The sequence below is a fragment of the Melanotaenia boesemani genome, chromosome 21 (genome assembly GCF_017639745.1).
Source record: "Melanotaenia boesemani isolate fMelBoe1 chromosome 21, fMelBoe1.pri, whole genome shotgun sequence".
Classification (NCBI taxonomy): domain Eukaryota; kingdom Metazoa; phylum Chordata; class Actinopteri; order Atheriniformes; family Melanotaeniidae; genus Melanotaenia; species Melanotaenia boesemani.
The window spans coordinates 1841089-1857508 of record NC_055702.1 but is presented as its reverse complement, the minus strand read 5'-3'; the positions used below and the strand labels follow the sequence as shown (position 1 = coordinate 1857508).

The 16420-nt window shown below is 44.4% G+C and overlaps 1 protein-coding gene across 6 annotated transcripts in view; it reads left to right on the top strand.

Moving 5' to 3' along the window:
• Window positions 1-4566, top strand: part of plekha1b (pleckstrin homology domain containing, family A (phosphoinositide binding specific) member 1b) — a 32083-nt gene extending 27517 nt beyond the window's left edge. For 2 of the 6 annotated variants that reach the window (XR_006008941.1, XR_006008939.1), the window contains one exon: window positions 2553-2657. Coding sequence is in view for 3 of the 6 variants with exons in the window: in XM_041974269.1 (XP_041830203.1) it covers window positions 2553-2900 (348 nt within the window). In the remaining 3 variants the exon portion in view is untranslated. Of the gene's footprint in view, window positions 1-2552 lie in introns of all 6 variants that reach the window. The other 4 variants (XM_041974268.1, XM_041974270.1, XM_041974269.1 and 1 more) reach the window with 3 other exon arrangements.
• The last annotated feature ends 11854 nt before the right edge of the window (window positions 4567-16420 follow it).

Here is a 16420-nt window from a genome sequence, read left to right as displayed (position 1 = left end):
CTTTTAATCCCAGTATAAACCAGCCTGTAGCAGCTTTTAATCCCAGTATAAACAGTCTGTAGCAGCTTTTAATCCCAGTATGACCCAGTCTGTAGCAGCTTTTAATCCCAGTATAAACCAGTCTGTAGCAGCTTTTAATCCCAGTATAAACCAGTCTGTAGCAGCTTTTAATCCCAGTATAAACCAGCCTGTAGCAGCTTTTAATCCCAGTATAAACCAGTCTGTAGCAGCTATTAATCCCAGTATAAACCAGTCTGTAGCAGCTTTTAATCCCAGTATAAACCAGCCTGTAGCAGCTTTTAATCCCAGTATAAACAGTCTGTAGCAGCTTTTAATCCCAGTATAAACCAGTCTGTAGCAGCTTTTAATCCCAGTATAAACCAGTCTGTAGCAGCTTTTAATCCCAGTATGACCCAGTCTGTAGCAGCTTTTAATCCCAGTATAAACCAGCCTGTAGCAGCTTTTAATCCCAGTATAAACCAGTCTGTAGCAGCTTTTAATCCCAGTATAAACCAGTCTGTAGCAGCTTTTAATCCCAGTATAAACCAGCCTGTAGCAGCTTTTAATCCCAGTATAAACAGTCTGTAGCAGCTTTTAATCCCAGTATAAACCAGTCTGTAGCAGCTTTTAATCCCAGTATAAACCAGTCTGTAGCAGCTTTTAATCCCAGTATAAACCAGTCTGTAGCAGCTTTTAATCCCAGTATAAACCAGTCTGTAGCAGCTTTTAATCCCAGTATAAACCAGTCTGTAGCAGCTTTTAATCCCAGTATAAACCAGTCTGTAGCAGCTTTTAATCCCAGTATAAACCAGTCTGTAGCAGCTTTTAATCCCAGTATAAACCAGTCTGTAGCAGCTTTTAATCCCAGTATAAACCAGTGTGCAGCAGCTTTTAATCCCAGTATAAACCAGTGTGTAACAGCTGCTTTGTGGCGCCACCGTGCATCAGAAACGTCTTCTTGGCTTTATTCCAGCCATAGAGGAGCATTATTTTTCTTCTTTTCACACACACATAGAACTTTCTGCTCACTGGTTGATCTTTGGCTGCTCCTGATTGGACGTTACCGTCAATCTAAGCTCTCTGATTGGTGGAAAGTCTGACAGGAAGTGGCTTCATCATCATGTCCAGGTCTAAATAGAGGTCTCTTAGCAACATAGTAGTGATGGTGATGTTTTTATGGTGAAATGTGATAAATTATTGTAAAGGTTAAACTGATTCTTTATTCTGTATGACTTGAATAATTTACCCTCGCTGACGACGTTGCAGCTCTACATGCACCATCCTAATGATGCCTTTAGTTCAGACTTTCCTCTTCTCCAGCTGTCACGCTAATAAACTAGTTTAGGTGGTAAGTGGTTGAACTGGACTCTGATTAAACCTGTTTAAACCAGTTTATTTTGTCTACTGGTTGCTGTGGGAACCATGTTGGTGCTGTGGCTGCTCTCTGTACACCCCTACCAATTTAACCCATAAAATCGGCAATGCATCTCGTCTCTGCATGAACAGAGAATTGATCCCTGATCACCAGCAAACATCATGAAAACGTGTTAAAATATGGTCAGGTGTCATTTACAGATCCTTCACGTTTTACACTTTTATTGTTCATTTATTAACTAAAATAAATATTTAAAAATAGAAAAATAGGCAGTTCTACTTGCAGATGTCTGGAAATGATTTCTGTCAGCTGATTTAGAAGAAAGCTGTTTTATGTGATAAACTTCCAGGTATTTCAAAATAAAAGTTTAATTTATTCAACGGGGACGTTGTACAGCAGCATTAATCCAGATTGTTGCTTTCAGCTAATTTCCATCTGCAAAGACAAACACAAATACTTAGAAACTGCAGCTTGCTCTGATGTTGCCATGGCAACAAGCTAAAAGTGGTATCCCAGATTTCTTCCTTGCCTCAGGGTTCCCCAGCAGAGATTCCTAATCCTTCCAGTAAATTCTGTGTCTATCCCGGGACCTCCTTCCAGCCCATCATGGCCAGAAGGCGTCCTAATCAGACGCTCGCATCAGTCCCGCCGCCTCCCGTCATCTGTTCTCCAGCCTCTGGTGTCTCCAGCGCTGAAACCAGACACTCTGGTTTCAGCTGCTCACATCCGTAAGTGAGGGCTGGAATGTCGGTGGACTGGAAAGCCAGACCTCCTTCTGGCTCTTCGAACTTCCCCACAACTGCTCACAGCCTACCTGGTTGGGGCTCATCTGCTCCCCCCACAGGCAGGGATACAGACAGTTTCATCCTCACACAAGAAGACGAGGAGCGATCCTGGTAACCGTGGAAACGGCGTTGCAGTCAGTGTTTCAGTAGAAAGATAACATTTCCTGAGTTTGCTGGTGAACAAAGTTATGTCAAACTTAATAAGACACTCCTGTCTGCATGAAAAGCTTAATACTTTTCATCCTTTTAGCCTTCTGTTCCTTTCCATCCATCCATCCATCCATCTATCCATCCATCCATCCATCCATGGAACTATCACTCTGCTCCATTCATCATCCCATGCCTCCTCTTCTGCATCTCACTGCCTTCTCTTCCTCTGTCTCTGTCTCCAGGAGCCCAGTGACCCCCCATCTCCCTCCTCAGCACCATCCCTCAGCTTCCGCTACGCCCTCAACTCGGAGCCACGCCCACCAGGATCCTCCTCCGCGGGTGCTCAGCCTAACGCTGGACACGCATCACCAGGACAACTTCCTGGGCCTCCTCCCGTGGAGGCTCAGCGGCGTTCAGTCGATGGTGGTGCCGCTCCCGTCCACGCGGTCCCGCCTGTCGCTGCAGGAGACGGTGCAGTCCTCCAAGTGATGGAGGTGGATGCGTTACCAAGGGAACACAGCAGCAACGGTGAGACGCAGCCAAGCGGTCGCCCCCCTCAGAATTTTGACAAGCAGATGACCCTGATGTGATGATGATGGACGTGGTGAAACACACACACTTCCACACTCCCCGACAGGCCAAACGACCTGTGACGTAGCTACCGGGACCAGTTTTACCTGCGTGGGATTCCACCTGCTTCCTTTCGTCTTCCTGTGTCTGTCTCGTACATCTCGTACCGTGAAGCCATGGCTCGTTGCAGCTGCTCGTCACACCGCCGGTGTTGTGATTCACGTATCCAGGTGTTGCTGGAGGTCCAACCGACTGTTGCAGCATCTCACTTTGTTTTTTAAGACTTTCCTGATCCTCGTTACAAACACTTTCATTCTGCATTTCTGCTGAGGAGCCGTCCTCGTTTCGCCTCCTGAGCACTGAGCACCAGATTCACTGCAGCTGCTTCGCCAGCTCAGAGTTACGGCATCAGGAACGGCGGTAACCATCCTCTGTTCAAGCTTTGCTGCAAAGCTGACTGGCGTAGATTTGTGGGATCAGACAGCTGCTGAGTTTTAATTAATCAGTTCTGGGGACATGTTGGACGAGTTAAAGCTGCAGTACCGGGTCAGAATCGTGCTTCAGGCAAGCTGCAGTTCCACCAACCAACCACCAGGTGGTGCTTGACAGGTTGACATCCTCAGAAGCTCAATATTTGTGAATTAAAACTCCTCATATTAATGAGTGTGAATCATAATTCCTCTCCTTTTTTAGACAGTAATTAGACTTTCATCTGGTCTTCACAGCAAAGGAAAAACTCCAGATATCTCAGGACCAAGCTTCGTGGTAAGCTGACAGATGCATGGTCCTTGAGGGCCACCATCCTGCAGGTTTTTAGAGATGTTTCCTTCTTCAGCTCAGCGGATCGTTAACAGCTAATCGCAGTTAAGGAGATCAGTTTTATCTGAATCAGGTGTGTTGGAGCCGGAAAACATCTAAAACCTGCAGGCTTGGAGGACTGGAACTGGACAGACTCAGCTGTTCGCTGATTAAACTAAAGTCTAAAGAATATTTGTTGCAGTACCGACTTTTTTTACTTTATTTAAAGAATTAAGGAGAGAAATTTACAGACGTTATCAGATCAGAAATGTTTGTATCTAATTAAATCATGTTTAGCTCTTAAAATAATAAAATTCTAAAACTTTAAACTGCAGAAAAGTTCAGTTATAATAGATGGAGTTGTTGTCATGGTGACGGTTGCTGGGATGGTGTATTCTGACCCTGCGTCCACCACGTTGACCCCCAGCTGCTGCAGAGAATCTGACCTCTGCGCTCCGAGCGAAGCCTTGGGATGGCAGCGGCATCACCAGCCTCCCCCACCAGTCTGTGCGCCCCCTCTAACCCCCTCCCTTGGCGTGTGTGGGTGTTTTATCTGCAGGACTCGTGTCCGCTCCCTGGTTGTGGGTTTTTTTTTTTTTTTTGCTTTTTTTTTGCTTTTCTGACCTTTAGTTTTGATATTATTTACAGCGATGACAAATAAACACTACATATTTGTTGTTTACTGACTTTTATAAACACGTGTGCATGAGTGCATGCACACACACCCCTCTCCCCCGTCCCCCCCATGACACATAAGCTGGGTAAAGTGCCTGCATTGATCTTTTTAAAGAGTTGATAAGAAAAATATGAGGAACTATTTTGATCCTTTTTAGTGTGTATGTGATTCTAAGACCATGTGCTCTATTTATTAAAAGATACTGAAAACAATCTGAGCTGGTTTGGTCCATTCTATAATGATAAATAGTAATAAAAGACTTTCATGTGAAAATATGAATCTAAAAACATCAAAACTACTGAATGAACCAACAGTTTGTAGATCAGGAAACTACAGGTGGAGCTGTGGGCGGATGTTAATGCAGGTGGTGACGCGTTCACTCTGTAAACTGGAGCTGGTTGGTGAGAAGTTTCCACACAAAACACTGAAGTTTAGTAGCATCAGCAGCATCACTGTCATGATACCATGTTGATGCTCTACATGCAGCTTTTCTCACAACCACTAGAGGGCACACTTTCTCAAAGAGCCAAGCCTCGCGCCTGTTGGGAGTCCGGCACCAAAAGGAGGAAACGGGATTAGATTTTCAGAAACGGACTGTAAGAGATTCTGTTTGAAACCAGGAGGTTACATCATCAGGTCATCTTTAGTTGTCAGCCTGCTCGCCGTCTACTTCCGGTCCAGCCAGGTTTGGTTTGACTCCATTCAGAGGTCGTGGCTGGAGAAGCAGGTTGAACCAGCAGTCTCTCAGGCTCACTTTCAGATTGACTTGATCAGAGTTGGATTTAGTTTCAACAAATCAGGATTGTGATGTTTGTGTGATGCTCTTTCACACTCAGCCAGAACGGGAGCCTGCAGACGTCGTGGAGCCAGAGGACGGACCGGTGTTGTGTCGAAATAAGCACCCTGCCTAAAGCAGGGGGTGCACGTTCTGGTAGGGGGTTTTGCCAGAAAATGCTCCCCAGCATTATTTAGAACATACTGACTTATGTCGTGAGTTTGGTGGATGGAGCTTTCCATTCAGAAATAGTTAACTATCATCAATTCCTTTATCAATTCTGGCCATCGATCTGGTTCTTCATCAATTCCCGATCCAATGTTTTAAAGAAGAAACAAGTATAAAAAAACACGGATTCAAAGTGTGAACTTTTTAAATATCTAAATAGTCAGACCCTTTTCCCCCCTCCCTCTAGCACATCACTAAATAACCTTGTTTTCAGGTTAACCACGGCTAACCAAGTTAACCAAAGGTAACCAAAGCTAACCAAGCTAATCAAGCTAACCAAGTTAACCAAAGCTAACCAAGCTAATCAAGCTAATCAAGCTAACCAAGTTAACCAAAGCTAACCAAGCTAACCAAAGCTTTAGACTGCACATCACAGAAATCTAACTTTACCTGCAGGATAAATCTGGAGTGATGAACATCTTTATGATAAATCTTTGTTTTGTGAAGATGCATTTAACACGCGGTGGTCATTTTAAAATCATAAGGGTTTGCTGGTCCCTGACTTTTCCTGAAACTATGTGACAGTAAAACCAGGTTTAATGCTCAGTATGAAAAGGACCTTGTAGGATTAAATGTCTGCAGTGCTCTGAGGAAAGTTTCTGCAGGAACGTCTAGCAGAGCACATGAAGGGAATCTTCTCTCCGCACCTCACCACGTGCACGCTGCCGTAGAGCGCGAAGCAGCACGAGCACAACTTTTTATAGTGTAATGCCAATTTACAAAATTTACTACGAGCCGAAAACAACTAGTTAGAAGTCCCAGGCAGAGCAGATCAGACCTGCCTCACCTGCTGCAGGTGTCTGAGTTTTCTTTCCCAGCTTTGTGCTGCAACGACTTCCAAACTTCACAAAATAAAACTAAATTTATCTGCTCTTTATACTGACCCCCTGCAGCCTGCTGGTCTCCATGGAGCACTTATACACACCTGTGGCTACAGGTGAGCTAACGCAACGAGCCGCTAACAGGTGCAGCAGGAGGAGGAAAACTCAGCTGGTCAGTGATGAACTCTCCGACATCCGACAAAACTGCAGAGCTACGGAAGCCCAGAGCGGCCATTACTGGCTATTATTCTTTTTGTTTGTTTGTTTTCTCAAGATAACAAGTTAATTGTCTCGAGATAACGAAGACCATGTTCTCGTGGAAACTGGACCATTTACCTTGTTAAGGTGAAACACGCTTAATAAAATTTACTATAATTTATTAATTAACTTATTTTTTATGATTCTTCTAGATCACATATGTCAAACTGGTCCAGCAAAGGGCCGTGTGGCTGCAGGTTTTTGTTCCAACCAAGCAGCAGCACACCAGATTTGACTGATACAATCAACTGATCTCAGTCTTCAGACAGCTGATTGGTCAAACTGTGTGCTCTTGGCTGGCTGGAACAAAAACCTGCAGCCACACGGCCCTTTGCTGGACCAGTTTGACATGCCTGTTCTAGATTAACAACCAGCAGGTTTCTGGGGGGCCTGTGTGCTTGTTCTCCCGGTGGATGCATGGATTCCTCCCACAGTCCACGTGCATGTTAGGCTGATTAGAGTCTCCAAATTCTCTCTGGAGTGACTGTGAGTCTGACTGAATGTTGGTTTGTGATGGACCAGGACCAGCTCCAGGACCAGGACCAGCTCCAGCCCCTCACCTCAGTTACAAACACAAAGGCTGACAGCCGCACGTTCACCAGCTCCAGCTTCAGTGTTTCGTCTTCTGGCTTTTTCACTCATACATGAATCAAAACATCACGGCTGGATGGAAATAGATTTATGTGTCCTCACCCTCGCGCTTTGTGTTTCTCTGAAAGGCAGATTTGTGTGTGAGAAAAGTCCCTGGTGGGCCGATCGAAGCCAGGCAGGCGGGGACGTTTCCACTGGGACTCTGTTGTTAAATTATTTCTGGTTTGTGTTCATTCTGACTCATTTTACATGCATGATGCAAAATTAGGAATTAAACTCTAATCTCTGAGGTCAGAGTTAAACTTTCAATAAAATCTTTGTGCAACAAGGGAGAGAAATTGGCTTTATGACGCCTTAATACTGTTTCCAGTTAATGTTGGAATTATTAAAAACTACAGTTAGATGTTATGCAGCATGAAATACGTCCAGGGTCACGAGCTAAAGTTTTATTGTCCATGTGAACAAAAATGCTCATTAAACAGAATCTATCAGTTTTCTGTCATTAAGCCAAACTTTTCCTCACTGTCACAGCATCACGTAACCGGAAACATGCAGCAGTCCCCGTGTGACATGAACAACATGCTTGTTCCCCCAGTGCTTCTATTACATAACAGCTAAATCAGGATACACAGACATTACACACTCTTGGCACGCCTGCAGCTGTTAAATAGTTCCTGATGTTCTTAGAGATCCTGTCAACGATTCATCAGACTTCAAGAACCCCGTGAACTCCGCCTAAAGTCCAAAGCTGCTCACTAAAACCTCCTCAAGGAGCCAGAGCTCCCTGAATACCAAACAAGCTTCTAAAGGGACTGATGGGTCCTCTATAGTTGTATTAAACATCCTTTAGGTTTCGTCCTTCTTGATTTACAAAAGAAAAGGAAACTAAGGGTCACTGGAACTTGTTTAGACCCGCTTCGAGGGCCAGAAGTGCTGAGTCCTCTAGACGCCTGTCCTGAAAGTCTAAAAAGTCCTAAAACGATCCCGTTCCGGACCTCCTTCAGAAAACCAGGTTGATTCATCAAAGCTTCCTCTGACTGAATAAAAGGACCTTGGAAAGTCTTTAGACGGCCACTAAAACCAGTTCAAGTATTCAGGAAACCTCTTTTGGAGTCAGAAGCACCTCATCCCCTGGAGGACGTTGAACTTCCATAAATGATCCCAGTCGGTCAGCGTTGGAAGCTGAGTTGGATGTTTTTCAGGGATTCTTCTGCCATGACTCTCTGATGAAAGTAAAAGGCTGCCAGTCTCTCTCATGACTCCTAGAGGTGGAATATTCTATAAATATAATTAAGAGAAATTCTGACCAGCGTGCCCCGTGGGGGGGACGGTCTCCAGCAGGTGACATATTTTTCTTCAGCTTGGTGAAGACCATGCCGCAGTGTGGTGAGGGTTTGGGGACAGGACAGAACCAGGCAGGAGGAAGGTTTCTAAAAAGCAAAAGCACTGCTACAGCAACACAAACCAGAAGAATGAGCAGACACAAACAGGACTGAGAGAAAAGCTGTGAAGACAAGGAAAGAAAGAGAAAACGATGATGATGAAGAAGACCTGGCAGAGAATGAAAGAAACCAACGAGTATTTCTACACTGAGGAGAACTTACTAAACGAGGAGCAACGTAAGACCTGGGGTCTCCTTTATAAAGCTGGCACAGGAACAGAAACCAGCGTACGCCACTTATAGTCAACTTCTGAGATTAATGAAAACCAAACTTGGTGGGAAAATGTTCCTCCACGCAAACTCTGACCCAGGTGTACGTACAGAATCTGGGAAAATGGGAAACGTCGACACCAACAGTCCAGAATAAAATCAAAGAGATGACGAGAAATGTGAGACATTCGTGTACAATCACACCACGTTAGAGGTTAAAGCTGTTTGCAGAAAGAGCCACGCTCAGGAAAAAAACAGGATTTCCAGGAAAAAGGGAGATGATATTAATAAAAACCTCAACCAGTAAAACATGTTCTGTCATTGTGGAACAAAACTTCATGTTATCAAACCCATCCAGATAAATAAGGAGCCAGTCTGCTGCCAGCATGTAGCAGCCAGTGTGGAAAGTAGCTTTGGTCCTTCGTTCCAGCAGAGCGGGACCAGACTGGAGGCTGGAGGTCTAGAAGTGATGCTACGCTAATGAAACACACAAGAGGAGGATTTCCTTTATTTATTCTTACACAATGTTTTTTATTCTTGTCCTCATTTCTGTCCACACGTCTTTATTTCCCACAACTCCTTTTCCACCTGGTTAATATCAGTGATTGTGTCCCTCTGCACCGCCCACCCAGCCGGAGCTCCGCCCACCCAGCTGGAACACTGCCCACCCAGCTGGAGCTCCGCCCACCCTGGCGCACCCAGCAACTAGAAAGAAATATTATTTACCACTAAATAAACTGCTACCAGTCTCAGATGTATCTGTACATGTTTGTTTTCTAGATGAAAACAAAAGAATAAATGAGCTGATCCTCCTCTCTGGCGTGTCTTCCCTCTGAAACGACATTGACATTGACATCTGGACGTTTTTGTGCGTTACATTTCCTGTTTTCCCTGCGTGCCTGTAGTCTGCTTTGCTCAGATTTATGAATGAGGCCTGAACAGGAAGTAAAGAGAACAGAACTACAAGTGTGTGACTCTACAAAATCCAAACACAAGACTCAAAGACAGCAGAAACTAAGGAACAGAACTAAAACTGAAGCAAAAGCCATAAACCGTGACACACCTTGTTCAATGACATTTTAAAACCCTACACCATCCACACCCCCAATATGACATGAAACGCTGAATAAAGAAGCCGGGGAAGGAATCCTCCTCCATGCAGAAAGTAAAAGGTCATCGTAAACCACATCCCCTGGAGGGACCCACACATTTCTACACACCACTGGATCAGCTTCTGTGACTCTGGAACCTTCCAAGGTATCCGTGGAGCCAAATCAATCATGTAAATCCTCCCAAGTAACCTTGGATCTCCTTAAAGTAACAATAAAGCCACTAATACTTACAAAAACCACATTGAGAGCACTGGCACTGATTTCGTGGGTCTTTCCATCGTTAGTGTAGATCTTCTTAAGCACGTTTCCATGGTGATGAGGGAAGAAACAGTAACAAAGACAGACAGAAAGATGGATGAGTCCACTCTGAATCACATGTTTACTGATGGTCTCTAGCAGCAGATGCTCCACCCTGAGAGCTCAGAGTTCACCCATCACAAACTCAAACCTCCAGACGCTGAGCTCCTCACTGCCGTGTTTGAGGTACACGGAATTAATTTCCTCCCCAAAGTTTGTGCATCTTTTTCCTTTATTACTTCTGTACATTTACATTGTTTCTAACAAACATACTAAAAGCTCCATGCTGGATGGAAGAAGATGTGGAAAGTTTGTCTCTGTGGTGGACTGGAAACATGTCCAGGATGGACGGACGGATGGATGGATGGATGGATGGATGGATGGATGGACGGAAGGACGGATGGATGGAAGGATGGATGGATGGAAACAGCTGGAATACACAGTTGAACTGTCACATTTAATTCATCTTCAGCTGTATGAACACTCAACACACACACACACACGATGAGGTGCTGGGGTTTAACACACACACACGATGAGGTTCTGGGGTTAAACACACACACATGTAAAATCACAATGAGAACATCCAAACTCAGATGTTGTGTTGAAACATGAAAACCTCTCACACTGGTGTAAATAACTCGCTTTCACCTCCTCACCCCCATCACAGGCCAGACTCTGGCTGGTGTTCCTCCTGCATCAGTAACTCTGCAGCCGCTGGCGGGATGCGACCTGTGATGGCCACACCCACACCCACACCCACACATTTAAAGACGTAACCCCCACCACACCAACACATCTCAGTTATGTTAGTTTGAATTAAAACTATGGTTTATATTTGGTTTAAATTAGGCTGAAACGCTTTAGTTCTCTTTTGTTAGCGCACACATTAGAGCACCATTGTTTTGTCAATTCTGTTTAAGTTCTGTGTATTTAACATATATTCTTTTCTTTTATGGTGCTGGGGGAGCCTTATGAACGCTTGGGGGCAGAAGTGAGCTCCACTGGTAGAAGCCAAGCAGCAGGAAGTGCTGTAAGCCGAGACCAAGCAGCTCCTTCCAGAGGGGAGATCAGTTTCCTCCATTATTTGTTTGGATTTTGATTAGTTTGATTTCTTGTTTCATTTTTGGTAATTCCTTTTGTTAGTAAAAAGTGAATTTACTGTTTCGGTTTAGTCTCATTGCTTAGTGTATTTGTTGGTATTTGTTAACCCTCATATGTGTTAGACTGGTCTGATCAGCTGGTATTTAAGTGCCCCTTTGTTTCATGTATGTTGGGTCAGTTTGGTTCTCGTGTTAGTTTGGTTTAATTTGAGTTACATGTTAAACAGTTAGTTTAAAGTTTTCTGAGTTATAGTTATACTTTTGTTTAGTTTTGTTCATTTGGCTTCTTTTAAGGGCCCAAAACTGTTATGTGAGGGTTTTTTGGGGGGTAAATAAAACCCGTTCCTTTTAAAAACCAACTGTGTCCTTGTCCTTCACCAGCTCGGTCCCTCACACGACCCAACACACCCACAGCAGCTCTGAAGCAAGGCGAGTCTGACGGGAAGCAAACAGAAGCAGAAGCATGTCCGTGAAGTGTCAGTGAATGCAGCATGTGATATGTTGTTGTACATCAGGGGTACCCAGGTCCGGTCCTCGAGATCTACTGTCCTGCAGGTGTTAGATGCAACCCCTTTCCCCACACCTGAATCAAACAGCTGATTCCCCCATCCACACGTCACGCAGCTCTGCAGGTGTAGCCGAGTCATTTTTATTTTTAGTAAATTATAATGAATCATTTATTTTTATGAACACTGTCAAACCTGTTATATTTTCTGTTAAGTTATTATTTGGTACTGCCAAACCGTTTCACCGCGGTGGCACGTGTGACGTTTTTGCAGCTTCGCAGCAAAGGCTGGAAAACCTTTGCGTGGGTAAGACGTGTTGTAGTGCTGTCTCTCTCTTCATTAAGCCAACTGCATGAAAAATAGCTTGTTTTGGCCTAAACTCCTGAAGAAGGAATCTTTAGGTTGACACAAACAGCCGTTAACGTTAAATCTTTGGCTTCGCTCCCCTCTGACCTGCTGCAGGAGGCGGGGAGAGACCATGTGTCTGACTCCTGCTATCCACAGAATAAACCTGCAGGCTCTGATTCCTGGCGTGATCAGCAATCATTCAGAGGCTGGTAACGAGACATCCATTTGATTCAGGTGTGTTGGAGAAGAGATGCATCTAAAAGTTGCAGGACGGTAGATCTCAAGGACCGGACTTGGGCACCTCTGGTCAACACTGAAGATATTATTGGCTGTTTTTTTTTTTTTCCTTCAAATTTAACATCTGATGACCACTAAAGTTCTAAACATCAGCTCATTATTTAATAAAGTCTAGCTCTTAAAAAAAGTTCCCATCTATGCCCCACTTTTCCTAGTCAGTGCTCCTGCCTGGCCCCCGCATCAAAACTTTTCTAGACCCGCCCCTGCATATAAATCCTGTCTATTACCTGTCAACCACCTGGTTAGAGAAGGTCCAGCTCTGACTTTTATTTCACCACATTCATGATGCCTAAAAGATAAACCAGCCTATCCAACATCTGCACAGCACCGATGATTTAGAGGAAAGGTCCTCTTGTTTAATCCTGACACTCGCTAGATGTCCGAACCTGAGAGCGACTGGAGCAAGAAAAAAAATGTAGGTGTCAAAACTCCCACATCCCCCACGGATTGATGCCCCTCATGCCCTCCTCAGACACTTATGAAGCGTATGAACATGGGGACGTATGACAACGTTAAAAGGGACACAGTTTTTGCGTATGTAGGGGAGCATAAACAGGCCTGTAACCAAGGTTACGCAGACACCACGGGAGTATAAATCCAGCTCAGTCTGAATGAAAGTTGATTTAGCTGATCTGAGGTTTTGAATATGTCCATGTATCATGAGAAGAAGTTCAACACGATAGCGAGCTCCACCCTTTGACTTCTGTCCTGAACCAGCTTTTCCACTAATGACTTTCTCCCACTCTGTTGCCTGCAGAGCGTCATGGATCCGTCATGTTAAATGATGACATAATAGTTACACACGTCATGCATGACGTCAGAGGAACACTCTTTATTGAGCGCTGTGGGTTCAGAACTATCGATCGTTTCCTCTTCCAGCTCCAGAGTCGGACTGATGGGAAACGACGTGATTCGGTGAGGTGAAGCTTCTGGCTGGTGGTGCTGAGCAGTGACCTGCAGAGGCAGTTTCCACCTCAAAATGATGTAAAATCATACCAACCAGACAGAGACAGAGGCAGCATTTAGAAAAGGATGCAGGAATAACGTCGGGATTAGCAGCAGGTCTATTTGTGAAGGCCATTTTTCATGGTTTAAATTTAAGTCACGCAGAGCAAAAGAAACCACCAGACTGGATCAGATCTTCTCTTTGATTCTATCCTCCATCCCGAGCTGCACCAGGAGACAGTGGAGAGGAAAACCTCCATCAGGACCAGAACCAGGACGGAAAACCTCCATCAGAGCCAGAACCAGGATGGAAAACCTCCATCAGGACCAGAACTAGGATGAAAAACCTCCATCAGAGCCAGAACCAGGAAGAAAACCTCCATCAGGACCAGAACCAGGAAGAAAACCTCCATCAGAGCCAGAACCAGGATGGAAAACCTCCATCAGGACCAGAACCAGGAAGAAAACCTCCATCAGTGCCAGAACCAGGATGGAAAACCTCCATCAGGACCAGAACCAGGAAGAAAACCTCCATCAGGACCAGAACCAGGAAGAAAACCTCCATCAGTGCCAGAACCAGGATGGAAAACCTCCATCAGGACCAGAACCAGGAAGAAAACCTCCATCAGTGCCAGAACCAGGATGGAAAACCTCCATCAGGACCAGAACCAGGAAGAAAACCTCCATCAGAGCCAGAACCAGGATGGAAAACCTCCATCAGAGCCAGAACCAGGAAGGAAAACCTCCATCAGAACCAGAACCAGGAAGGAAAACCTCCATCAGAAACCTGAATACACTTGCTAAGTGGTAAAAACCACTTAGCAGGACTTAGCTGACAGCTTACTTTGCTTTCACATGTTAACGCCACAGATGTGCTCAGAGAGGCACCTGAAAGATGTACAGTCTCAGAAACACAACACGGCCTTCAATAAACCGGCCAGGTGGAAAACTCCAGTAGAACTCTACTTACTTTCAGTTGGATGGTTATACTGTCTGCAACTTATGAAGGCATGACATGACAAGGTCCCAAGGTGAATGCATGGTCATCAAAATCTCTTCAAAAATATTACAAACTTAAATTCTTAGTCAAAATCAAAATGCTACATAGTAAGCCACACCTAGAGTATTCCATCAAGTTTAGGTCCATGTGGTTTAGTGAGGTCAGTGAGCCAGTCCAGCTTTGGTAGTGGAGTAGATCATGTCTGTCCTGGTAACCTGGACTTTCCCTGCACCATCTAATTAATGAAAACATGTCAGAGAAACTCCACAGTGCAGATTATTTGTTAACAATTAACTTTACTTTACTGAGGACAGGACTCGGGGGTGGAGGCCACAGCTTGTTCGTAGTTGCAAGAAGTGGGTCCTAAAGGAAAGATTGGGAACCACTGATTCAGAGCAACATCTGCTCCCATCCAGACAACGTCTCTTTCAGGGAAGACCTTGCAGATTTCAGCAAGACGATGCTGAACCACATCCTGCATCCATCACAGCAGCTTCACAGGAGAAGAGTCCGGCTGCTGAACTGGCCTGCCTGCAGTCCAGACCTTTCACCAGTACACAACATCTGGAGCATCATGGAAGCAGAAATCCAGCAACCAAGGTCCAGGACTGTAGAGCAGCTAGAATCCTGCATCAGACCAAAATGAGACAACATTCCTCTCCTAAAACTCCAGCAACTGGTCTCCTCACTTCCCAGACGTTTCCAGACTTGTTAGAAGAAGAGATGCTACACCATGCTGAACACCACCCTGGAACTACTTTTTACACCATGCTGAACACCACCCTGGAACTACTTTTTACACCATGCTGAACACCACCCTGGAACTACTTTTTACACCATGCTGAACATCACCCTGGAACTACTTTTTACACCGTGCTGAACACCACCCTGGAACTACTTTTTACACCGTGCTGAACATCACCCTGGAACTACTTTTTACACCGTGCTGAACATCACCCTGGAACTACTTTTTACACCGTGCCGAACACCACCCTGGAACTACTTTTTACACCATGCTGAACACCACCCTGGAACTACTTTTTACACCATGCTGAACACCAACCTGGAACTACTTTTTACACCATGCCGAACACCACCCTGGAACTACTTTTTACACCATGCTGAACACCACCCTGGAACTACTTTTTACACCATGCCGAACACCACCCTGGAACTACTTTTTACACCGTGCCGAACACCAACCTGGAACTACTTTTTACACCGTGCCGAACACCACCCTGGAACTACTTTTTACACCGTGCCGAACATCACCCTGGAACTACTTTTTACACCGTGCCGAACATCACCCTGGAACTACTTTTTACTGACGTGTTGCTGCATCAGATTCACTATCAGCTCATAATTTCAACATCTGATGTTTTCTATGTTTTATATATATATATATATATATATATATATATATATATAGAGAGAGAGAGAGAGAGAGAGAGAGAGAGAGAGAGAGAGAGAGAGAGAGAGATTTGTGAGATTTGCAAATCATATTCTGTTCACATTTTGCCAGTGTTGCTGAACAGTTTCTTGTTGTAGATCCTCTCCAGACTTCTAAGTCCTGATGGAACTCATGTATGTTTAATTGGGGATTTTCTCTCTAAGCCTTTCCACTAATACCTTTTTATTTTCTCTCTCTCTTTTAGTTTTTTTTCCCCTATTCAATGATTAATATATGTAGACAATCATTAAATAAGCAAATATAAGTCACTTATCCCACTTTAGCAGCTGTTGGGATAATGCGTGCTGACACCTGGAAGATCAGGGAGCTCGCAGTGAATGCAACATGTGTGGAGAAGCTTTATAAGATCTGAGCTAAAAGTTTAAATCATCCATCAGAAATTAAACTTTTGCAGATGGTCAGTCTGTAATTATTTCATGTTTAATAAATCAATCATTTGAAATTAAAAGGTAATCTTTGAAAAAAGTGGATCAGAACTCAAAGTTTGTCTTGTTCAGAGTATTTGAGTAGATTCACTGTACAGGCCTACAGTTACTTGTTTATTCCACTCTAATCTCATCCACCTCCACTTTCACCCCTCCATCATCCCCTCCCTCCCCCTAAGAAACGTCATATCGCTCCACCAATCCCCTCCTGTGTTTATCCTGCAGCTTGTATAACCCG